At 43.4% G+C, this 25,276-nt stretch overlaps 1 protein-coding gene across 6 annotated transcripts in view; it reads right to left on the bottom strand.

Moving 5' to 3' along the window:
• Positions 1 to 25,276, bottom strand: part of CHD7 (chromodomain helicase DNA binding protein 7) — a 170,414-nt gene that overhangs the window by 30,663 nt on the left and 114,475 nt on the right. For all 6 annotated transcript variants that reach the window (XM_072951914.1, XM_072951919.1, XM_072951917.1 and 3 more), the window contains 9 exons: positions 22,528 to 22,583; positions 15,718 to 15,832; positions 12,425 to 12,508; positions 10,810 to 10,947; positions 10,592 to 10,713; positions 9,971 to 10,214; positions 8,603 to 8,779; positions 4,345 to 4,488; positions 2,792 to 3,047 (listed from right to left, as the gene is read on the bottom strand). In XM_072951914.1, coding sequence (XP_072808015.1) covers positions 2,792 to 3,047; positions 4,345 to 4,488; positions 8,603 to 8,779; positions 9,971 to 10,214; positions 10,592 to 10,713; positions 10,810 to 10,947; positions 12,425 to 12,508; positions 15,718 to 15,832; positions 22,528 to 22,583 — 1,336 coding nt within the window. The remainder of the gene's footprint in view (positions 1 to 2,791; positions 3,048 to 4,344; positions 4,489 to 8,602; positions 8,780 to 9,970; positions 10,215 to 10,591; positions 10,714 to 10,809; positions 10,948 to 12,424; positions 12,509 to 15,717; positions 15,833 to 22,527; positions 22,584 to 25,276) is intronic.

Genomic DNA, 25,276 nt, shown 5'->3' on the forward strand with positions numbered 1-25,276 from the left:
AACCAAGTGCAGAGGTCTTTTCCCTTAGACAGATGGTCACTGTCAAGGCGGGAGCTGCAATGGTATCTAGCTACATCAGCCGCAAACACCAACCAGCAAAACACAGGCCACGGTTTTCTCTTGGAAATCCACCCAAGCGTCAGTCTCATCTCCTTTCTGCCTGCTGTTCTCCACGTGCCCCCAAACCCAACGACAACAACATGTGACTCTTAAGTCACCCCTGACCATCAGGGCCCCCGCCAAGTCGCCAACATCATTTTCACTCTCACATACGGAACCCCAAATCAGATGTCCCATTCTAATAAAGCTTGGGCCAAAAACACCAACTTGGTTTATGTAACCCGGTTAACCTGCTTAACTTTAAGCAAGAAAAACAACCACTGCATAGTAACGGTGCCCCCAACGCGGCCCCAAACGTTTAAGTAAAAATCTCAGTGCACGTGAGGGGCACTTCTCATTCACGCGGTCTGTGGTCTACAAGCACTTCTCGTTTTTCCGTCTGCTCCCCTGACGTTACCGCTCAGCCTACAGAGTGGCTTCTGTCTTCCACGATGACAGCAGGGCTGAGCTTTGCTGAACTGAACTTGCCTTTGGTTGGGGCTGCTTTGCTCTGTCACAACCAACACAGACTTGAGTTCCGCCTCCCCAGCTGGAGCCCTCCTGGAAGGAGCGCAGAGGTGGCGGCGCTGGCGCGTCCTTCCTTTCCTCCTCCTCCTCTTCCTCGGGACCATTTGCCCCGGAGCAGCGCCCACCCGACCACGGGGCTGCGGGAGTCCTCGGGCAGCTGAGATGCCCAGCACACGTCCGGGTGTGAATCTTTATTTTTACTACAGTTTCCAAACACACAGGCAGGTAAGGACACCTGCTTGACACTCCGTAACTTGCTCTGAGGATGGAAGAGCTGACATCAAGCTGCGACTGATTAAAACAACTGCCAGGGGTCCAAGCCTGAGGAGTCCTAGAGCCTCTGCCCGCGGTGACCCACCCAGGGGGGAGCCCTGCCCCCATCCCCCGATGCTCAAGGCACGTGACCGCACATGACCTGACAAGGGAAACTGACAAGGGAAGCAGATGGAACGGGGAGGGTCTCTGCCAACCCCCGTGAGACCATCCCTCTCACCCGCACCCGGCTGCGGCATTTCAGCTCTTGTGACTGTCTTGTCTTTCCCTGCGGAGGCTCCTGTTCCTCATTTTCTTCTTACCAGACATTAAATGCAACAGTGTGTGCATGTGTGTGACATGTACGCACACACGCGCTTTCCTCACACCACCAACCACCTTCGGCCCCAACTCCCCAACTCGAGGATAGGCTGGTGACACTCACCAGGACAGCCTCACAGGCCCTTAAACACCCAACAATTAGCAGGTTTGCGGCATTGAACATGCAATTATCACACACGATACTCTCTTTAGAAGACCACACTATAAGTACAAAGTTTGAAAAACACATTTGCTGATGTCACTCCCTAGCCGGGACCTTGTGTGCGATGTTGAGATGGTCCCAGGTGAGGAACATCGTCGTGCAGTGACTGCAGCTTCTGGGACTGAGGTGGCTGGTGGGTGTGTAGGTTATAAAAGGGGGAGAGGTTGGGAACTCTTTACATGAGCTGCGTGTGAGCCTCAGGGACTGTAATACAGACACTATCTGCCTTTGTCCCTTCTCCCCTGGAAAGGAACCTAACTGCACTGCCGGCCAACTGCAACCGCACGCAAGCGCCCCGAGCTGGCCAGCCATCACCTCTCTCTAACGCCGGCCTGGACTACAGACCACAGCGGTGTTAGCTCAGCCTGGACATCTTCCCCATTTCCCATCCATGGTATACGTTGCTGCCAGATCACTCATCCTCAGTCGCGTTTCTAACCACCTCTCAGCTCTGCCAAAATCCCACGAGCCAGCATTTAAGGCTTTGCACGACAAGGTGCCACTTGTCTAAGCGTCCCTGTCCCGTTGTTCCTCACACGTACGTTATGCTCTGGGCAGGTTCCTCTTTGTTGCCCTGCCTCCTCCTCTTTGCTGGAGGTATTATACAGCCCCGTGCCCTTTCTTTTTCCAACCCCGACTGGCAAAATCCTCGTCTCAGTGTCACCACAGCTTTCTAATGGCTCTCCTCATCTCAACCCCTGACAAACCGAAGGCTTTTGCATCCCCCAGAGCATCTTACGAATCAAAGATTTACTCCCTTCGTGATTTCTGGAAGTATCGATACAGGTTTCTTCTCATTATCAGTTACATGACACTATCAATTCAGTTAAGAAAGCGGGAAGACCAAAAAGCACTCATCAGCACCAGGAACAAACCATTAGCAACGTTTCCAGACAATCTCTCTTGCAGAACAGGTGCTAAAGGCCCCAGACTGAGAGAACTTTCCTCCCACCAAAGTCTTGAGACAGCTAACAGCTAACCTCTCACCCTGAAGCTCCTCTGTAACTTCTTTGATCTAAACACACACACACACAGAGCAAGAACACCTCAATCAGAGGCTAATTTCGCTTTAACTGTGGGTACTTTTGATGACTTCTAGCCATTAAGTACTCACCTCCCCGCCGCCTTCAAAGGGGAAGACAGGGGAAGACACAGAGGCAGGGAAAGGCGAGGGAGGTCCCGCCTTAGGGGTCAGTGGGGGCAGCAGCCCTGCACCTTCAGCCACAGAGAAGGAGGCTTCACGAAGAACAGGATGGCGATGACACCCACACTGAGATGATTACAAACCACACATCATCAGCCTGGAGGGAGACAAAGACTTCTGGAGCTTGCCGGTTACCTCAGCAAGGGGACGGGAGGAGGGCTTACCGTTGATAAGGTAGGGGTGATTGCAGCACTTCCGTAATTCCATCATAGTGTTTAAAAGGTTAGGTACATTAGCTTGACCACCACCTTTGGAAAGAAACGTAAAATTCTTCTCAAGGATGGCTCGGTAATATTTCTTCTGAATGTTTGTTAGCTCAACTTCAATGATCGTTTCTTCCTTGGGGGCCAAGTTCTTTTCCACATCTTCCTTGAGACGTCTCAACATCATTGGCTTTAGAATAGCCTGGAGTTTTTGCACCTAAAAAAGGACCTTACGTAAATACTGCTATCACGACTTGCCTGCATGTTAAAAACAGACTCCAACGTGAAGGACCAGGGTTCTCGTATTTATTTACCATTCTTATCTACGTGTCATTTGTCAAAGCCAGGGAGGGCACAAAGGCACGCATCTTATAGCTTCCACAACGGAAGTGCACGTGGCTGAACCGGCCAATTTCCAGTGGACTGCCTCACCCGCCCGGGAGCCCTGAACAGCCACGAGGCTTGCATGGAACTCAGTGGGAAAGAACCCAGTTTATTCTGTTAGTTTTCCCTTCTGTTTGTCTTAAGCCTGAGGACGATGAGGAAGGAAGAGACCATGTCGTGGGAATGCCACGCTTCCGCTCTCTTCCCTTCTAGAAAGCGCTGCCAGGATGCGTGAGAGCCAGGAGCTCCGTCCCTGCCCCAGTGAGCGAGCAAGAAGCCTCTCTCTGTTCTCTTTTCTGCTGAATGGTAACAGGACACAGCACACCAGACAGCTCTTATTTTAAGAAAAGCAGAACAGAACAAAACAGACTTCACTAAGAACTAAACTGAGAGGTTTCAGACAGTGAATTAGGGGAGGGGACACAGAGAGACCAAGATCTCGAGCATATCTCCATGTTGATTAAATCAACACCCACATAACTCTAGTGATGGGTGAAAAAAACAACCACTTTTCATACCCAGTATCCCATTTACTTCTCAAAGAAATCCTGTGGGGTCGTTAGGACCTGCGTTTCTAAACAAAAATATGTAGACTCAAGGGGGCGGGGTGGGGCGCAGCTCAGCGGCAGAGACGTGCTTAGTGTGCACGAGGTCGTGGGTCCAATTCCCGGTACCTCCAATAAAAACAGTAAAATAAATAAAACCTAATTACCCCCTCCAAACAAAACAAAGTAAGCAATGTGACCAAGTATACAGTTAAGAAATAAGACTAGAACCTCAAAACTCCAGGAGGGAACTAGCTTTGCAAATTTCTGACAGGTCCCCCAAAAGCACACACAGCACCACCACCCAACGGAGGGGCTCAGCAGCTGGAAATGACACCAGCCGGTCTGCAGCCTCCCTGCCCATCTCAACAGCCCTCATGAGGGCCAACAGACAAACCAACAAGAAAACCGCCGTCACGAAGGCTCAGGATGCCCCAGGAAAGGATGGGGGAAGCTCGCCCGTCCACCAGGCTGGGGGAGGTGGACCCAAGTGCCACTGCAGAACGCTCAGGCCTCAGGGCTCTGCCCTCTCTCGGGGTGGCCGCCCACGGCGTGACTGAAACGCAGAGTCGGCGCGGCCAGTACCTGCTCTTCTGTCTTCAGGTCACCAAATTCTTGCATGAAGGTGGTTTCCGAAGGGAAGCGACTCGGTTCCAGGAAATGGAGCAGGCTGAACAGCTCCTCCACCGTGTTCTGGAGCGGGGTCCCTGTCAGCAGCACTTTGTGTTCCTGTGGGGACGCGGGGAAAGCGACTGAGCAGACGGCAGCAGAGGCCGCGGCCCCCCGAGGCCCGCAGCGTCCTGCATCTACTCGGCAACGCTGAGCGCCAGCGTCCACCCTCCTGAGGTGCAGGAGTGAGGCACGAGGGTGGGGACACCAGAAACGTGGTCCCTGCTTCAGACGGATTCATGGACCCCCGTTAAACCCGTCTTACCATTTTGTGTCTGCCCAGGATTTTAGGGCCACGTTTTGGTGCTGTGCTGCTTCGCAGGCCCCCTACATCTCCAGGCCTCGTTCCCCATCAAATGACCTTAAGTCTGTCCCTAAAATCCCTGGGACGAAGCCGGCCTGCTTCTCTCTTTCTGCACATCGACGGCGCCCTCACTGCCCTCCCCATCTCCTTCCTGTGTGACTCACTTCAGAGACAGAATGTCTTCCACACACAACAGCACGCGAAAAACTATTCTGTTCTTCACCCATTTCAGACTAGCAAAGAGGTCAGCTGGGTTTGAAATACCACAATCAACTTTAAAAAAAAAAAAAAGACATGCTATATCTAACTTTGTCTCTTTGGACCAAGTGAGGTATTTCTTTAAAGCAACTCTTCCTGTCATAAGTGCTTTCTCCAGCTTTCCTTAAGCCTTCGCACCCTTGTCCTTCTATTTCTATGCAGCCGACGTGGTGACCAGCCTTAATGACAGTGAACTTATTAACCTTAAGGGCCTTATTTTCTCCTTTGGCCTTTTGCTACACAGCACAGTTAACCAAACTATTTCCAAAAGTGGCTATACCTTCCAGGAGGTTCAAAAGCAATATTCTGACTTAACCTGAAAGCTGACAAGGCCTGGCTGCTGGGCAGAGAGTTCTGCTCAGTAAACACTGGATGAGTGAGACACCTGAGGACACGCTAATTTTCTTAATATCTACCATGTCTTATGTGTCAGTGAAGCTCTTTGAAAGGAAGAGGAAGCCGTTCAATTTGCTTTTATTCTTCCTTTTCTCCCTTTTGAAAAAAAGAGGTCTCTGATTCAGAAAGATACACAGACCACTATCATCCTTCAGCTCATTAAATTCATGAGGAAGGAGTTTGCAAATCAATTTGAGATTTTCTAATGTAGAACCATACTGGTCGTCACGTGGCCCGTGGTCCCTGACATATTCAAGTTTGAATTAACTCATCCAAGAATTTTTAAAACCATTGCCACAGATTCAGGAAAAGAGTTACTGCGCTGGAAGACCTGTACTGGTACTGAGGACTGCCTCCCCCTGGCTTTTCTGTATCCCTCGTGACCAAGTTAAATCCTGAGCCTCGAACCAAATACATCAGAAAAAGCCTTGTAAGCTATTCATTTCCGAATTAACTTACGTGAAAGAAGGAAAAGAACTTCTTTCTTATGCAGCTCTTCCCCAATGGCTGTTGAAAGCCAGTTACACCAAATGATCACACGTATGACCCTTCGGTGAGGCTGCATGAGTAGCAGAATAAAACGTTCCCATTTGAAAGTGACTATTAAGCAACATACAGTTAATACGCAGGTGTCATAAAAGGTCGAGTAGGAGACGGACTATCAAGCTTATCACCTCCAAGTTCAACTACGCCAGCAGCGAGGCTCCTGGCTTGAAAATGTTACTGTTCTTTTTAGCTCTGATGGAGTGATTTCCATTTAATTTCATTGCAGCGGACTCCTTTTTAATTTGCATGAGGCCTCCTGACAATGAAAGATGAATCCATGAAGAACCACCATTACCTCCAGAGAGATCCCTCCTTTGCCGACAGGGACAAGGAGAGGGCGCTGCCTCCAGGGCTGCTGCGGAGCACAGCGGGGACCCTCTATGTTCCTCCCGGTATCATGCTCACTAGCATTTCCTTTGCGATGGGGAGGTGAAGACACTCGCTGGTCCTCCCTTCCTGAGAACACACTTGAGGGTAACCCTCGTCAAATGCACCTTCATTGTAACTGAGTCTCGTGCAGGTAACAGCAGTCCCCAGCGAGCTGCTCCGAGGCTGGATGGAGTTATTATTCGCTGTTTTCACCGTGACTTATTTTAAGAAAGGTGAATTAAAAAGTGGCCAGTGCGTTAAGTTCTCATGATGCATATTTTAAGTAAGGATTTTAAGACCAGACAATGAGCTGTTCAGAATCGGAAAAATACAGTTATATTCCAATTCTGAACAATGACAATGTGTTCCATCTAGAAAACAGCTCTTATGAGATAAAGATTCTTGATCATCAGAAAAACAATTACTTTGTTCATCTGCTAATCAGAGCTTCCCGTGGTGAGCCATGAATGAGTTACAGGTGTGCCAAGTCCCTGGGGCAGCCAGCAGGGCTGTGGCAGTCAGGTTCCCGAGACCGGTCACCTGTGGTAGTGGGCAGCCTTCTTGGCTTACCCCAGGATGACACACAAATATTGTCATTTTCTCCGTGTGCCACCACATGAAAAAGGCTGGGGAACGCTGCACTGTGTAACAGAAAAGTTATCTGGATAACAGACTCTAATCCATTAATGAAGTGTTACTATTAAACAACAGAAAATCCTTTGAAATCTCCCAATGACAATTAGATTGTCTGATGTTGACAGAGCTGAATTAATGCACCAATGAAGGACTGTTTTGCAGTAAGAATCTACTGTCTGGGAGTACAGGAACTAATAACAGAAAACAATTTAGATAAACTCAGATGGCTGTTGAAGCCTTCAGGAAATGGCACTGCCACCGTCTCTTACATGGACCACTGTAAAGAAGGAGCCCTGCTCAGGAGACACGGTAGACAGTTCACGAGCACGGGTGTTTAGCAAAAACTATAGGTTTATTTCCATGTGATGCAAAGCATCACCTGGAGAGAGCAAGCACAGCCACAGAGTTTCTCTTTTCCACACGCTTAGCCAGGTCTTCACGACTCTCCACCCTTTCTAAGTGTTCTAATTTGTTCTGTGAATTGAACACCAAATAATATAAATGATTCTGAGAATGGTCTTAAGGATGGGAAATCCCATTCTAAATAGGATAATTCAGTCAGACGTTTTCCTTTAAACAAAACTAGATTTTGTTTGTTTTTAATTAAAAGAATAGCTGGCTAATCCAATCCCCTTAATTTAGGAATAAAAGAAGCCGCTTCAAAGAACCAGCTGCAACCGAAAGCTTTTAAGTGTTCTTTTCGATGGTACCAGACTTCAGTAAAAAACTGATAGCTGTGATCATATATAAAACAGTCCTTCCCATCTCAAACTCTCAATTAACAAGAGATCAAATGAATCCATGGAAGTCAACACTAAAAGGGACTTAAAAAAATATTTTTGTACTTTTTAAAAACTCATCAAAACATCCAAGACATGCTAAATATAGTAACTTTGCTTTTAAAATGTACATTAAAAATAAAAATAAGCAATCAAAATGTACCCTGTAAACGGCACAGTAAAAAGCCTGAAGTTGACTTAGTCATGTAGCCATTTTTGCCAGAAAATCATACAGCCGTACAGAAAGGAATAGTGCTCACACCCTACCCCTCCCTACAGCATGTCGTCCCATGATACTTCCACTGAAAAAAATCTAGAAATTCCTCATCTGGAAGACCTGACCATCTCTTGGGAAGCTGGAAGACCATGGGACAGGCATGTTCTAAAACTCCAGGTCAAACTCAAGGTCCTGTAACTCCCTGAACTTCTAAGTGTCTGCATGAACTGGACCAATTCCAGATATTGATTCAACTCACTGAGAACTCGCACGTACAAGTCCTACTGGACCCTGGACGCCGAAACCTACGAGCCCTGGAATATACCTGGATGATCATCCCGGAGCTAAAGCTTGGCCCAGCAGTTTACGAAATGGCAGTATTTACAAGCAAAAGGAAAAGCAAATACTTGAAACTCATTTCCATGAAAACACCACGACTGTACTCTGCTGCGAGACTAAGGTGCAAAGAAACCAGCCAACGGCGTAAGAATCAGGAAGACGGCAGCAACTTCCAGGGAACTAACTGAACGCTCAGGAGGCCACATCCCAGCGTTTGACAGGCTTTGCAAACACCCTTCAAAGGTTATCGGTCAGATTCGGAGTGGCAGGAACACCGGGTCGGTAACAATTCTGCGTGGGCTCAAGGGCATCGCCGGCGCGAGCACTGACCAGGTCCATCATCTTGAGTCCCTCCAGCAGCTTGCAGTTCCTGTTCTTCAGCCTGTGGGCTTCGTCAATGACCACACAGCGCCAGGGAATACTCCGCAGCTCAGGACAGTCAGTCAGAATCATCTCAAAGGTAGTGATGATGGCATGGAACTTGTAGGACCCCTTTATCACTCGACCCTACAGGAATAACTCTCGATTATTATTTAGCATTAAAGATTACTTTAATAACTTTAAGCGTAAAACACATGCATTTATCCCTTTGGGGACATCTTTATTTTAGGCAACCCATATGGTCTGTTTTCAAGGTATTTTGGAGGTTTTTAAACTGTTACAGTATAACAGAGTTTTGACACCTTTACTTTTTAAAGGAAGTTTGAAAATTGTTAGTAGAATTTCCAAGCCAGCTTCCTCACAGATACCATGCAGTAAAGTGCCACTAGGTGTGCCCAAGCCAGTCACATCCCACAGACTCCGAAGGGCAAAAGGCCAAAGGGATCATGTACTAAGCCAACTTTTAAAAAACTTTTTACTTTTAAATTTCATTTATTTATTTATTTATTACTTTTGTTAACTAATTTTTTGCTTTTAAAGTGCTAACATGAGGAAAATACTCAACTCACGATAGAACTTAAAACAATTTCCCAAATCTAAAGATCAACACCAAAGCAGACTTCAATTTTTTTCTCCTTTAACTATTTAATTGTAGGTCCTATTTTTCACTTCAGGCAAACAAATGTATAAAACAAAACTCTGTCTTATTTCCAGTTACAGGACTTCCATTTAGTGTAAACTATTTATTCTTCCTTCTTTATCATTTGTAATGCTTCTCTGTCAATAGCAAAGAATAACTCCATGTAAATAACTAGAATAAGTAAACAAACAAACAAAAAAACAACCATAGCAATCGCTATTAGGAGCCAAGTATAAATCCTTCCCTTTGAGTACATTTCATTCAATGTGCCAGTCAATATTACATGCCTAGTAGTTTTCACTTCAAGCAACAACAAATAAAACACACTATTCTTCCCATTCACATTTAATAACTCCATTTTTTGTTTAGCTTTCTCTGAGGGCTTGCAAAATAAATCAAATTAGCATATCAATGCATTAAATGATTTTCAACAGTCATTCAAGGTAAAAAAAAAAATTTCATTCATTCTAATTTAACAATTAGAATGACCAAGGCTATAAAAATAAAGAGCCATAATCATAAGATGTGGCATTACAATACAAACATAAACTGCAGATTTTGCAAATTCTCAATTCTGCAAAATCTAGATCTTCCCCCCTCCAAATGTCCGAGACTCTCTAACATCCAAAGCCTGAAGCTGTACATAAGGGTAAGGAGTGACGTCTGTGATGCTTTACCTGGGGATCTTTGAAGTACATTTCATACAACTGAATGGTCCGACGACTAGCTTGACTCCCATGATACACAACCACGTTCAACTCTGTCCAGGTCCGGAACTCCCTTTCCCAGTTGGGGATTGTGGACAATGGGGCAATTACTAAAAAAGGGCCATGGATTCCTTTCAAATATATCTCATAGAGAAATGTAATGGACTGGATAGTTTTTCCCAAACCCATTTCATCTGCTAAAATGCAGTTTCGCCTTTGGGAGGGAAATAAAAACAAGGAGAGTTTAATAAGTACACATACTAGACAGGGTTTTATGTTTACAAGCTGACTATGTATTTATTATATTCATAAATGCATATCTTAGATGTTCTCTTAGACACAATAAAGTACATTTTCAAACAAAATGCTCTAAGACATAAAAATTATTTCTTTACACTTTGATCAATGTCTGTATTAGTATTTGTTGAATAGACAGATATTAAGCATCCTTCCAATGGCTGCTTTTTTAAAATCATTTTTACTAGCGAGCTAAAAATGTTGAGTTACAGCTGATTAATATTTTCAATAAACTACAAAGGAAAAGAGCTGTCTAGGCTTTTCGAAAAGTGAAGAAAGACACGTTGTACATACATGTTGTACCAATTGAAAAGTAGCCAGTTTACTCCCTCCAACTGGTATTCCCTGAGTTTGTTATTGTTTTTATACTCCCTGGAACTCTCCGATTTCTTCCAATCATCAGCAGGAGGTCGCTCCTGTTTCAAATATAGTAAATCCCATTAGTGGTTTCTCAAAGACCACACGACCACGCTATTTTCAAATTAAACCCTCTGCCATTCGCCAGTTCTCACCACACGCTCTGTTTCCGGCTCCCTGGACATCAGTTTCTCAAACTCTTCAATCTTCGCTTGATCTATGTCCTGCCTCAGCTCCCACGTGCTGTCCTCGTAAGGCAGCGAGCACCACTTCACCAGATAGTGAGTCACAGGCTGGGCCGGGTGCAAACACAGCAGAGTTGGATTCATATGAAAACCATGTGCTCTCCTTCATTTATGCACAGACACTGAGCAGCAGCCACAGTAAGGAGCAGTTGGCAGAAATTTTAAAACCATGACCATTGAACAAGCAGTCCTTGGTTACAGAGTCTCAAGTCTAAACTGGAAATATTATTGAATATTATTGGAACAAATTAATTTTTATCAAAGCCATTCACTGGTAAGGAAGGTTCAAAAGCCAAAAAGCATAAAGAAATAGCTAGAAAATAACAAAGCTGATTTTGAGCCTTATTCTTATCTGTGCAAATCATCAGTGTCTGATTCAGACTTAGATGGTTAATCATCTTAGTGTGTTTACACATTTACCTAAATGGCTACTTTCTTAAAGAATGAGAAACAGGCTTGAATTTACTAGGATTGCTGCCTTTTTCTTAAAGAGACACTGCTTGTATCCAACTGCTTTAAAATAATGTGTTTGAGCTCTAGAAGACTAGAGAGCAAAACATTTTGGATAAAGCAGATCAACACGATTTCCTCTGGGCAGATCAACATGATTTCCTGTCTTTCTTGTAGAAAATATTTCAGTTTGTTTATCTTCATTTCAGGACCAAGGTACACTGACCTGGTTGTGATGTTACAAACATTTGCTGTACTATGTAAATATACTATGGGGAAAAAAAATTTTTTTTTCAGTACAACTAAAGCAAAACTAGGAAAGTAAACATCATGTTTCAGATACAGTCTTTGAAACATCATGGTCCTCATGATACAGAGTTTGGAGTAAAATGGGAATTCACTGCAAACTCTCATGAGACAAGGAAGATCCAAACACTTTATATAATTTAATTTACGAGAAGCTAGGATGACAGAACACATTAAAAGCATGGTGGATGGGCACATCCTTATTCAGATACAAGGCTCAGAAGTCACTAGACTTGACTTTACTCTTACTGCCTCATCAACTGTCCTTTACAAGCTTGCAGAGCTTTGCAAAGCAACACACGCATGCCAAGACTAGAATCTCACAAAGAGGAATATTTTATATTATCCTCTGTGCATCACATTAAATGAAGCCCATCAGTGTGAAGGAACACTGAACTTCATTCTGCTACAAGAGGACTCAATTATATAATTGAAATTATATAATTTTGGGGTACATCATAGATTTATACCAAAATATACTGAATTCCTTACTGATCCTAGCTGGAACTGTGCAAAATGTCAACGTATTTGTCTCATATTGAAAAGTGATTCCTTTTAAAAAGCTCTCAAACTCAACATAAAACACATTTACTGTTACTATTAAGCCCTAAAACTAATTGTAAATCAATAAATTTCTGTTAAATTTAGACCAAGTATGTCATCATCCAAGGCTCTGACCAGGAACAGACCTAGGACTCCATGATCATTCTCCATAAACACACATAAGCTGTCTGAGTCACTGCCCCTAATACAAATGATCTTCTGTTACCTCTCCCCGGTCATCTGTGCTACGTGCAAAGTCCATTATCCGGTCAACCTCCACATAATCTGGATTAAAAAGCTCATCTTCAATCTATACCAAAGGAAAAAAAAAGTTGAAATGTTTATGTAACTCCTGAGAGTAAACACTATTTCACTTTTCATGGGCAATAATATTTGGGGTCACAGCCACACAAAATTTATATATGGCAAATTCTATTATATCAATTGAAATGCTACAATTTAGCAAAATCATTTCCCCGTGAGGAAATCAGACTTCTCAGACTTTGTTAACCGGGTCTTTTAATTACTGTGTGAAACCTTTTTACTGTGAGAGAATGTTTAAGAATATTTTAAATGAAGTGTGAAATTACAATTCACTAATGAGCAATCCGAAAGGCCTATGCCATGCAATGCATTTAGCATCCTTGAAACCACAGCTCACAGTGAAGTATCAGAGCCACGCACAGTAAGCGCTGGAGCCTTGTCACTGCTGGGAGTCGTCCGATGTCTCGTAGCTGTGCTTGTGGAATGTAATTCAAAAGCTAAATACACCGAGACCAGTGAATTCCATATTTTAGTGTGAACAGAGCTATGATATTCAGTCGCTTTTGCCAGTCAATGTGGGCACCTCGTCTGAATATGGTCCCAGTGTTAATCAAAGTGTTCTAATGATTTTTTTTTTGTACTGAACATAGGGCGTTTGGCTAGAAGTATTAAGGATAAAGAAATGAGGCTTAAATAATTGGCTTATTTAGCCAATATATTAACACTCTTTACAAAAGGGGAGTAATACTGCTTGCCTGCAGAATTATCTCCCGTAAAAGAACAGAATTCGGCTCAGAGGGAAGCTAAAGACTAAGCCGTACCTTGAAGAAGTCAGAGTCAGGTGAGTTAGAAAAGAAAAGATGTTAGTATATGTTCCTAGAGATTAATCCATCAGTAATACAACGGCATTAAAACGCTTTGCAAAGACATACTAGCCGTCCCTCAGACACTGTCCACATTCCCGCAGTTACCAGTTCAAGAGCTGCTCCCCTCAGTCGGCTCGGGGGTAGCAGGCAAACGCGGGGCTCCCGTGCCCACTTACAACACCCAGGTGCGGTGCTTTGAACCGTGAATCATAAAACAAACTCAGAAATACCAAAGTGTGTTTCAACCGCCTCAGGCCTTTACACAGAATTCCTCAGTAAGGCAAAAAAATCATTGAACTGTTTAGTTAATTTAAAATGTTAACATATTAAATGCACTGGGCTTGTCAAAGCTTCCAGATTCAGGTATATAATACCTATGCATTATTCATATACAGCATAAAAACTAAAACTTTTCATAAACTAGGTTTTGATCAGAAGAGGTCTCTTTAAGACAACTTGTTCTTAAACAGAACCTTTCACTGCTGAATTAAAATCCTTAACGTTACTCCTAAACACTTCTGTCCTTCAAGCAAGTAATCTATGCCACCATGCATGTGACGCCATTTCCAATTTCGATAATTTTTTTGAATAGAGACTTTAGTTGCCACGACTTAAAGAGAAGCCTGAGGTGAAAAAGGGGATGCGAAAGCAGCCAGAACTAACAATCCCAAAGGAGCAGGACCATGGAATACCTGAAGCCAGGAGCACCTATGGGACACGACAAACAGGTGGGATGTGTGGGCCTGTGCATGAGTGTGTGCATGTGTACGCACGTGAAAAGGAGAAAGAGGGGAAGGAAACTGGTATCCTTCTCTGCTAACCCTCGAATCATCTTTTCAGACCCAAGTTCATGCTACTTCCATTCAGGACAAAATCTAAGACTTCTAGTTGCCAAGCTACCAGTAGGATAATGTATTTCAGCCTTGGTAGAGGTGAGTCACAGAGAGAGACTCAAATAGACAGGCTACATGGCAGGGCCAGGCACAAGTCCCTAAAGTGCATCTGACTCTTGGAAACACAGTCAAATAAATCGAATGAACAGAAGAACCAGGATATAAAGATGGGCGGGGGGCACTGTACTCTTTCATTTTCCTACCACAGATGCACAGAAACATGAGCAGAACAGATGGTGTCTCTTTCCAAAAGGAAGCTAATGATTTCAACTTGCCCAATGTCACAGACATTTCACTTTAGTTTCATTAAGAAGGGCATGAAAAATAGAACTTCCCAGTATGATCTTAGAAACTGCCCTTTCAGAGAAAAAAATCACCTAAATACTCCCCTAGACACGAGGAGTGAGTCGCATCCAAGTAATTCCATTCCCCTCAGTGCTGACTCCTGTGCTGCAAAGACGCTCCAGTGCCCGTCAGAACGCAGCGGACGCAGTGGACACGCAAGTCTAGTGCAACAGCCACCAACCTGACCTCCCATCTAGTGCAAATTTCACAACATGCCTTTGGAGGGGCATGGAAATCGGATTCAGGGAGAACACAGACTTGTCACCTGAGATGATAAGGACTGATTTTATGACATACAAGTCCATCCCTCAACCCATCTCCAAAAACAGGTTGGGGGGGGTGTGTGAAGCAGATTGTGAAACAGGTATTATTTTGCATCAAATTTTACACTTCTTTACAATTTACATTCTGTTAACTCCTTTATGGAGAGGAAAACTAGTAAGTCAGCCAGTTTAATCTTTCAGCGTGAAGGTTTCTCTTTTACCTCCTTGAGGCTATAAGTAAAATTGAATTGACGATCACAAGCACCTAGACCCCAGGAAGCAGGTTTGTGAGAGCATTACGTTAATGCAGCTGACTCCGCTAGAGGGGAATGGGCACCTATATAAAGCCCACCATACGCAAAATAACCTTGGAGAAAGGGGGGGAGGCAAAGATACTAGATGTTACTCCAGCTTCTATACCACAGCACACCATTTGTGAAAGCAAGTTTAGTGAACTCTCTGTAATTAAGACACTGACTTGAACAAAAGGAATTTGTCACACATCTTCCCTTCCAAAAAGAAACTTTCATATCCTAGAACTTTTCCTTAATCCTTACTGTACAGTTTTTAACCCGCTAAATCTTAATAGAACTTTTGTCTACTTACTTTTTTCACTGTCTATGAACTGTACTTTCGCTACAAGATTGAATCACACCATCATATTTCCACATACCATCATAAGGCCCAGTATCTCCTAGACTAAGCAACAGGAAGAATGAGAAATTTCCTGTTTACAAATTATTTTAGCAATAACCAGTTACCAATATGCAAGTAACAGCACCAAATGAGGCAAACTAGTTTTTCTTAATAATTTACTGACCTACAATTCAAAATTCAGAACATTTTAATACTCTAAGTACTTCAGAAAATTAACCAGGGTTTCCATACCTCTGAAAGGAATTTGTTCTGGCCCTGCTTTGCCTTAAATCGTTTAATCTTTTGCTGAATTCTCTTATCTTTTTCCAGATCTTCTACAGATGCCCACTGACAATGAAGATACGAGCTAAAAGAATAAAATAAGACACATGAAACAGACAGAAAACAGTTCATCCTTTATTATTCACATTCATTAATCACTCCAAAAAAATCAAACTACACAGATAATTAACAAAATAACCTGTTTAATTACTCACAGAGGCTGCTGAGTCACATTTGATATAAATATTAATGTCTGAGAATAAGAAAAGAAAATCAATAACAGAGCCTAAAATTTGCCTTCTGTCCTGAGCCTTCAGCTCTTACCCACTTCCCATTTAAAAAAAAAAAAAAAAGGACCTAATAACAAGCTGTTTTCGTAAGTGAATGGATCGCACTTCAATACGAAACAATTAGCACCACAGGGCGGCCTTAATTATGGATTGGTTTTGAGCCTTTTATCATTAATTGAGAAATGAAAGGGTTCTGTCAAGTTAAAAAGAATTCAAAGTTAAAATATTAAAGGTAAACCTGACTTCTCCCTTCTAGAGCAACTGGGGAGAAAGGGGCCACCACCAGCTCTCTGAACAGCCTTGCCCCCAGCGGGCTCCTGATCAGCTCCCCTCGCCCAGCCTAGCTCTTCCAGGAGCTCTGAGACGGTGGCCCTCGGGTTCCCCTCCTTAACGTCTACCCTCTCCAAGGACTGGCTAGTCTCCTTCCCTCCAGACTCACCGCAAGCCCTGTCTGAGCAGGTGCTGCGCCTTCTCAGCCTCAACTTGAATACTCCCCACCCTTCCTTTATCATCCCCGAGATGCACAGGGACACAGGGAAGATTTTACTGTACCTCTGACATTCTTTTGTTCGGTATTTCAATATTCTTCTGTACCATCATCCTCCCCCTGCCCCCACCCAATACCCTCGACTGCCTCTTATTTCTCTTTCCGGTGATGACGTTAAACAGAAATGAGGTGCTTTCAAAATCAAGGTACTACTACTCTTAGAAATTATGCAGCCACTATAAAATATGCCAAAAGTGGTTTGAGGATCTGGAAAAGGCTTATGACATTAAGTATCATATCATTTTTATTTATGTAACGTCTAATATGCATTTTCATAGGTAGGACCAATTTCGTCCTTCTACAATTGACTGAGGAAGATGAGGACTTTAAATACATATGCCTTGTAAAGACATGAATTGATATAAATCCTGCACACACATACACACAGAGCAAATAGACTAGATGAAAATGCATCCAAATGTTAGTAATGGGTGGGTGGTTAAGATTGCAAATATTTTATTTTCTCTACTTTCAACTTACATTTTCCAAGCTTTCAATAAATAGTACACAATACTGTTATCATCAAAATCAAATAGTATAAAAATAACCTAGTCTGGTCTTCTAATCATTGGACAGAAGGTGTGTGTGCCGTCAGCACTGCTGGCTTGGCTGAGGTGCACGTGCGCTGAGGGACCACCAGTGTGGCCGTGAGGTGGGCACAGACCCTTCAGCAGTGAGGCCCAGCCCTGCTCTCCCTCCTGTCAGCTAGGCTGCGCTTTTCAGTCAGTGACTCTGCCTTAACCAAATGGAGAAAGACCACAAGCTTCCCCACTAAGATGAGAAACAAGGCGAGGACGCCCACAACCTCCACCACTGCTCACTGTCCTATTCAAGGCTTCAGCCAAGGCTGTCAGCGCAGGGAAACAACAGAGGGGTGGTAACTGGAAAACGAGAAGTAAAACTCTCTCTATTTGCAGATGACATGATTGCATAACTGGAAAACCCTAGAGAACCAATTAGGAAACTAATTCAAATAATAAAATAAAATAATTCGGTTATGTAGCAGGATATAAAATTAGCATACAGAAGTCAGTAGTCTCCGTTCACACAAACAATAACCAGTCAGAAGACATAATGTTAGAGAAAAACCTTTTTTATAAAACCAACAAAGATAGAATACTTAGTAATAAACTGAGTAAGTGTGTGAAACTTGCATAAGGAAACATTTAAAAAACCCTCCTAAAAGGCAAGAAAAATCAAGCTGAATCAACTGGAAAGACACCCTTGTTTTTAGACAGCATGCCTCAACACCGTAAGTCATGCATTTGTAACGTAACACGACGCAAATAAAAATATAAACAACCATTTTAATGGAGCTAGGCAAGTTAACACTGGACTTACACATACATATAAATAAATATGCAAGAACATTCAAGAAAACATTTTATAAAAGGAAACATCCTAGGGGAAACTCAATGAACCAGATATTGGAATACACTATAAGCCTCTATAAGTAAAATAGTGCGCTACTGACTCAATGAGGAGACAGACAGATCAAAACATTAGAATAACGTATATAGATAAGGATCCAAATAAATCTGTATGTGCAGTACACACACGATAGAGGCTGCATTCCAGATCATCGGGGCAAAAATGGACTTTTTATAGTAACGGTGCTGGAACAATGATATTTGGAAAAGAGGAAAATCAGAGTCATGTTTCACACCACACACAAGAGCAAACACCTGAATCAAGCACCTGAACAAAGAAACGGAAGCCAGGAGAACACGGCAGACGCCTCTCCAGCCAGTCTCCTAACAATGACTGAAGAGTCAGGTCCAATAAAAGGAAAGATCAATAAATCTAAACTATACAAAACACTTCTTTAAACTTATAGAACAATAAACAACAATAAATAAAGTCAAATGGCAAGTGAAACTGAGGCAAGATGGTTGCACCATAGGACACAGATTCAGGACTGATAACCCTCATATATAAAGCACTGTTAAAAATTACGGAAGCACAACAGAAAAATGGGCAAAAGACCTGAACACACAATCGACAGAACAAGATATAAACATGACCATTAAACTTATGGAAAGACGTTCTACCTCACTCACAATAAAAGACAGCACTAATTAAAACCACACTGAAATATGACTTCCCTCAAAACGTGAAAAGCCACACCACCTTGGAAAGGCTGTGGGGAAACAGGATCCCCCATGCAGTCTTGGTAGGGATGCAAACCGACCCAACACTTATGGAAGGGACTCTTGCAATATCTGACAGAACTACAAATGCATAGCCTTTTGATCTAGCGATCCTGATTCTAAAAATTCACCCTGAAGCTATGCCTCCAACAACTCAAAAATATCTAGGCATGAGAATACATTCTGTAGCATTATCTGTAACTATAAAATATCAGAAGCTATTCAAATGCCCGCATACCTAGGCGACTGGCTGGATGAGCTGTGATACAGCCGTGCACTGTAGCACAAAGCAGCTGTCACAAAGAATGAGGAAGACCCTATGATGCTGAGTAAGCTCGGTACATACACTACTGTGAAAAAAGGCAAAGTGTGAATGTGTCCTGGGAGGAGATGCTTTTCTTCTGTGTTTAAGAAAGAAGGTGAGATAATTTATAAAATCAACCTGTCTGTCTGTCTGTCTGTCTACCTACCTACCTATCTGCACATTCATGCCGAAAATTAGAGAAAGCATAAATCTGGGATTTATGAGAAGGTAAGTAGGAATGCGGTAGAAAGGAAGGGAGAATGGCACCTTTTCTTTGGGTACCATTTTGTGTACAGGTCTGACATTTGAACCGTATTACTACTTCACGAACTTGAAAAAAAAATAAAAAAGAAAATCAACAAGGATGAGGCATGGGCTAAAGTGGAACATATCCAAACAGAAACTAATGAACCACTATACATAAAAATAGATTTTAAAAAAAATTTCTTCTGTAGAGCACAGGGGAACTATATTCAATGTCTTGTAATAACCTTTAATGAAAAAGTATATGAAAACGAATATATGTATATATATGCATGGCTGGGACATTGTGCTGTACACCAGAAATGGACACATTGTAACTGACTATACTTCAATTAAAAAAATAAAAGAAAGAAAGTAATGAGCCACACTGAGTATCAAACAAATAACACAATCACACGGAAGAGGGGCAGGGAGAAGAACCAACCTGAGGAAATGTTGAAAAAAGTATTTAGCCTCTACATTATCAGGTTAAAGACAAAAAACTCTAAAATACTGAACGAACCCTAGTTTAGCAGGCTTCCTTTTCACAGAAATATGGTCTAGTCATTCTGAAACCGCTACCTGTATATTCTAGGACTGACCAGTATGAAAATATATCATGGATAATAAGAGCCAGGTTTCTCGTGGTTGAAAGAAGGGAGTTATTAATATTGGAAGGGGAAAGAATAGAATGGATCGGGTAGCACTGAAACACAACTGGAAGCATCAATGTAAAGGCATTGTTTTTCACTGTTGTTAGGTAGGTAGGTAGACAGAAGGGTATGTGTGTAAATAATATATGTGTGTATGAAACATAGATGTACATATGTTACATGTACATACAGATCATACACACACACGAACACGTGCATGCCTTTTCCATTGAGAGGCCTGGAAGCAATTGTTCCCCAGCAGCAATGAGCACACCCTGTAGCCAAATCTTGGTTTCTAAATGCCCTTCTCCAGTAAAAACCACCAAGGCTCCTTGGAGAAGTGACCAACTGCAGGATTTAAACAGGGAAGTTGCAAGATGAGTCAAGAACATCCTCTGGTGCCAGAAAGAAAGGAAGTGCTCAAAGAAGGATGGGGACAAGGCAAAAGGAGGGAGAAGCCAGACTGAAGGGGTTCCTGCCAGCCAGATCTGGGATAATGTCAGCAAAGCAAACGCTGAGATGATAGCAAAGAACTGTGATCCACTGAATAGAATGAGATTCCACAAGTTTATGCAGCTGTAAATCAGCAGCTGGATGAGAAGGTGAAGCTCCTCCTCACAGCAGGAGCCCAGCTAGCAAACACAGAAGGAGCCGTGGAACTGGCGAATCACCACTAAGCAACCGAGAAAATGATGCTAGTTAACAGGCTCAGAGAATCCTGTCACAAGATGCTTTTTAATTATAAGAAGAAAAGCAGGAATTTTTTTGCACAATTTTTACAATTTTTTCTGTAAATCTGAAATTATGTCAAAGTGAAAGGTTAACAAAAACTTTTAATTTTATGGAAACTTCAACTTCCCTTAGCTCTCAATACTACCAGAGAGGAAAGCTGTTTTTTTTTTTTAGCACTGCTTTCACCTCATCTCACATGACTGATGAAGGGTGACCCCCAGCCGCAGCGGCGGCGCCTGCTCAGGGACCTGGGCACTCTGCTGGGGTGTGGACAGGCTGGACGAGATGCTTCCCGTGAACTGAGCACCTCAAGCCCCACCACCCCGCCACACACCGACCAGGGTGGGTGTCATCCTAGTAGTGCCGTGCTTGGCAATCGATACTTAAAAGGCTTTGCTTTCTTTTTCCTTTCTATTTTTAATTTTTAATTAATTAATTAGGAGAGGTAATTAGGCTTATTTATTTATTTAAATGGAGGTGCTGGGGACTGAACCCAGGAACTAAGCATGCGCTCTACCTCTGAGCTATATCCTCCCCCTCAAAGTGCTTGGCTTTAAGTCTGCTTTAATAAGCCCACCAGAGAACTCCGTCTCCCTGCCTTCCTCTGTCGTCTCCTCTTTACCTACTCTTACCCCTCTCCTTACAAGACTATGTGAAACCGTGTCTTGTGCATAATTTCCACAGGTGTAAACTCATCATGGTCTGAGCGTAAAAGGATGACAGCACCTAAGTTTCCTGAGCACGTTTAGTCTCACTCAACTCTCACGTAACACTGGTAAGAGACTCCCTCACCTTTTTCACCTGCTAAAATATTTTGCCCACTAGTGTCAGAAATGCATCCGCTAATGAACACAGTGCCAACTGCAACAAGGGGGAAGGACGGAAACCATGGGGCCTGCTGCCTTCATTTTCTGGGGTAAACTTTCTTAGGCTGTTTTGCCAGCTCCCCAAAAATCTCTTAAAACCCCAGAACTTATTAACATGGTACTACCTGAGTGCCCGGCCTTAATAAGTTTAAAGTAAAATTTAACATCAATAAATATTTTTGTTCTTGTTCTGGAATTTGATTTAGGTTAGAAAACAGCCTCAGTCTTCCTCAGCACGATGACTACTGATGCTTAAAACCCTGCTGCCTCGTCCAAGTGTGTTTGGTCCTAGTGTCCTGCCTACGCCTGCAATGCAGAACAACTTACGGTGGTTTTCAATTCAGTTTTTTAAAACGTATGCAACTCATGGGGGAGGGTATAGCTCAAGCAGCAGAGCGCAGGCTTAGCATGCATGAGGTCCTGGGTTCCCCAGAAATTCCATTAAACAAACAAACAAACCTAATTACCAATACCCTGCCCAAAAAAAAGTTACGCAATTCAAATTCACTGAACAAAAATTAGAAATGAAAACAGATCAACAAAATTACAGCTCACTGCATTTCAAAATCTGAGTGATGTCATAATTTTCTAGAGCCTTTGCTTGGGAGCGGAGTGCTCATCTCAAGGGCCTGGCATCCTCCACCCGGATGAAGAGGATGAGGGGCCCCCAAGAGCAAAATTCATCCTCGGAGGACAGGCAAATATGACTTTTCCCACTCTTCTATTACTGTATGAGTCTTTATCCCTTCTAGAAAGAACTTCTTGGTCCTACACAAAAGCCAGTCAACCTGTACACCAATTACACATTTTGCAGAAAAATAAAATTCATCAACCATCAAAGATGCAGAAGTTAGAAGGCAATGGTCCCCAGGGCACTGAATAAGCCATACCAAAATTTACTGGTTGCCAAGTATAAAAAAATTTTCCCAATTACTTTTTAATGTGGTACCTTGACAATATATTTCCCCATTAAAAAAAAATCACCATCTACTTACAAGGTTTTGTATTTCACGTAGAACTCCTCAACTTCTACCTCCTCTCCAGATTCCTTCTGCAACAGAAGACAATTTCAGGCACACACGTAAAGCCGTCTACTAGAACGTTCCGAAAGGGACGATTTACTCCCATCTGGACACAGGCAGGCATCACCAGAGCAGCAGCGGACGACGCGCCCGCCGTCAGCTGGGAGGAGGCCAGCGAGAGGGCCGCGCGGGCTCCCCGACGTGCTCCGGCTTCTGAGACATGAATCATTTTAACTCCTCCCTAACCACATGCAGCTTCATTCACAACAACCTGACCCCAAATCTGGCTTTCTGCCAAACCCACAGTGTTAAGTAGACGCCAAGTGTACCATTTTCTCAGGCAGCAGCCAATTAGCAACTGCTCTCCTGAATGCCATATGTATTATTTTTGGCTGCCTCATGGCAACTTTACATTGTGGGTTTTGTAATGTTTTAAAATATTTAAAAGACATTTATTCCTCCATATAGTTAATAACTCTAAACAAGAAACCATATAAAACTAAACCTTGTTCCTATGCTGTAATTTCAGTGCATCACTATTCACAGTTTTAGTTTTACTCAGTGGTACAATTAAAATCTCTCAGACAAGATGTCTCACACACACAGCAGCCAAATAAAATTAACACTCCAAATACTACATTTAGGGTAGGTTAAAACTGTGACGCGTCAGCCAAATCAAGAGTTCAGTGGCGGGATTATCTGTAACATCTCCCTTGATCCCACCTATTGTAGTGTCTGTGGAAGACATTGCACGTATGATTTTTAAGCATCTCTTTCAATATTTTCCCCCCTTTTGGTTTTAGGCTGTTGAACAAGTTGTAATGTGTAATTTTCTTCTGGAACATTTGATCAGATAAATCAGGGATGTAAAGCATAAACACCATTTACAGATGTTTAGAGATTGCTTGTACACTCTTACAAGAGCACCTGCCTGGAGGGTCACATTTGGCTGCTAAGCCCCCTCAGGGATGCTGTGGAAGAAGACTAAGGCAAGTCGGAACATAGCAGAGGACAAACAAAGGAGCGCAGACTTCTACTGGGTGACAGGCTGGCACGGGATCTGCTCAAAGAGACCAGGAGCACCCTCCATCCCTAACCTTCAGACTGTCATCACAGACTATGAACTTACACTTGTCTTCCAAACTCTCACGTGTGTCAGTTAAATCTAAATTTTAAACAGTTTTTCCGTCTGCCTAGAGAACACCAACAGGAAGACAGGATGTTCAGGAGTGTGGTCAAAACCCATCAATGTCTGGTTCTGCCCTAATGGGTCTATAAAGGGTCATAACCATCAGGCAGCTCCTGGAACCAAAGTATTCAGAAAACCATCTGTGTCCCAGACTTTTCAGTTGTCCAAAACCAAAAGGAATGTTTGCTGGATGCCTTCAAGAGCCAACAGGATAAACCTGCAGCTAATGTACAGATACATTCTGGCCAATTCAACGAGCAACCCATCATCCAGGACCCACCTCACATTTATTACCCCATTCCACTCCCACGTTTCAGCCATCATTTCGAGATTCACCCTCTCCGTATAGGAGTGGAGATTACAGGGGAGAAGCAGAGATAAGACAGCAGACAGCCAGGGACAACAGGCAGCCAGGACGAGCCTAGATCGCATGCTGTTTCTCACAGCACACCAGTAAACTCAGACCCAGAATGGGATTCTAACGTCCGCCTGCCGCTTTTACTTTCTTGTTTTTATTTATTTGGGTGGGCGCGTGCGGGGGTGGGGGGGGTTAGATCTATTTATTTATTTATTTAATGGCGGCACTGGGGACTGAACCCAGGACCTCGTGCATGCTAAGCACGTGCTCTACCACTGAGCTAATATTACCCCCGCCCTGTTTTTACTTTCTTTATGTTAACTACATTTCTTCTAATTCTGAAAGAGTTTTTCAAAATTACGTATCTTTGAGGCAGTAGGAAGACAAGCTTTATCATTTCTGTGCTCTATGATTTCCTGAGCTCATTCCTCCGCATCTTTCCTCCTGGGCTGTCCTTTCCATCTCATTCTAAATGGTCTCACGGGCCATAAGCACACGGGATCAACTCTTGAACAACAGAGACAGCTTTCATTTGATCTGGGTTCTGCTCCAGAAAGCTCTGACTCTTAAAGCCATCAGCTGTCTGTCCCTGGCTCTCACTAACACCTGTCTTCTCGTCACGATCAGCTGTCCCTCTGGGAACGTGATGCGGAGGTGCCTAACCAGAGGTCTAGGCCAGACGTCCAGGGGGAGGTGATCAGGTCTGAGACCTCATGGAGCAGCACCCGGAGCTGCTGCAGAAGTGTCCCAGGACCTCTGTCTCCTAGATGTCCCAAATGAGAAGCCGGCCTTTGTTTACCTGACCACCCATATCGTTCGCCTCACTGCTCCCCGAACTGTAAGGAGACCTGTTTTGCCCTTTGTTTCCCGTAAATATGATCGCCCTGGCCTCTTCTGCTTTATGCAGAGCGAAACAATGAACAAAAGCATGTGAACTCGTGAGCCCTCAGGAGCATCGTTTTAATTATTCACTAAATGGCAGTCAGTTTGACCAGACTCTGGTGACAGCTGAAGACAGCCCCAGCCCCTATCCCTGCGCCCCAGTGCTCAGAAGCCTTTCTACAGTGGACGTTTCCAATGCGTAACGGAACCAAACATCATCCCACGCACACACACAGCACTCACATTTACTTCCAGGACAGTCACCGTTCAATTGGAGAGCCCTCTAAAGTAAT

This window comes from Vicugna pacos, chromosome 29, assembly GCF_048564905.1.
Source record: "Vicugna pacos chromosome 29, VicPac4, whole genome shotgun sequence".
Taxonomy (NCBI): domain Eukaryota; kingdom Metazoa; phylum Chordata; class Mammalia; order Artiodactyla; family Camelidae; genus Vicugna; species Vicugna pacos.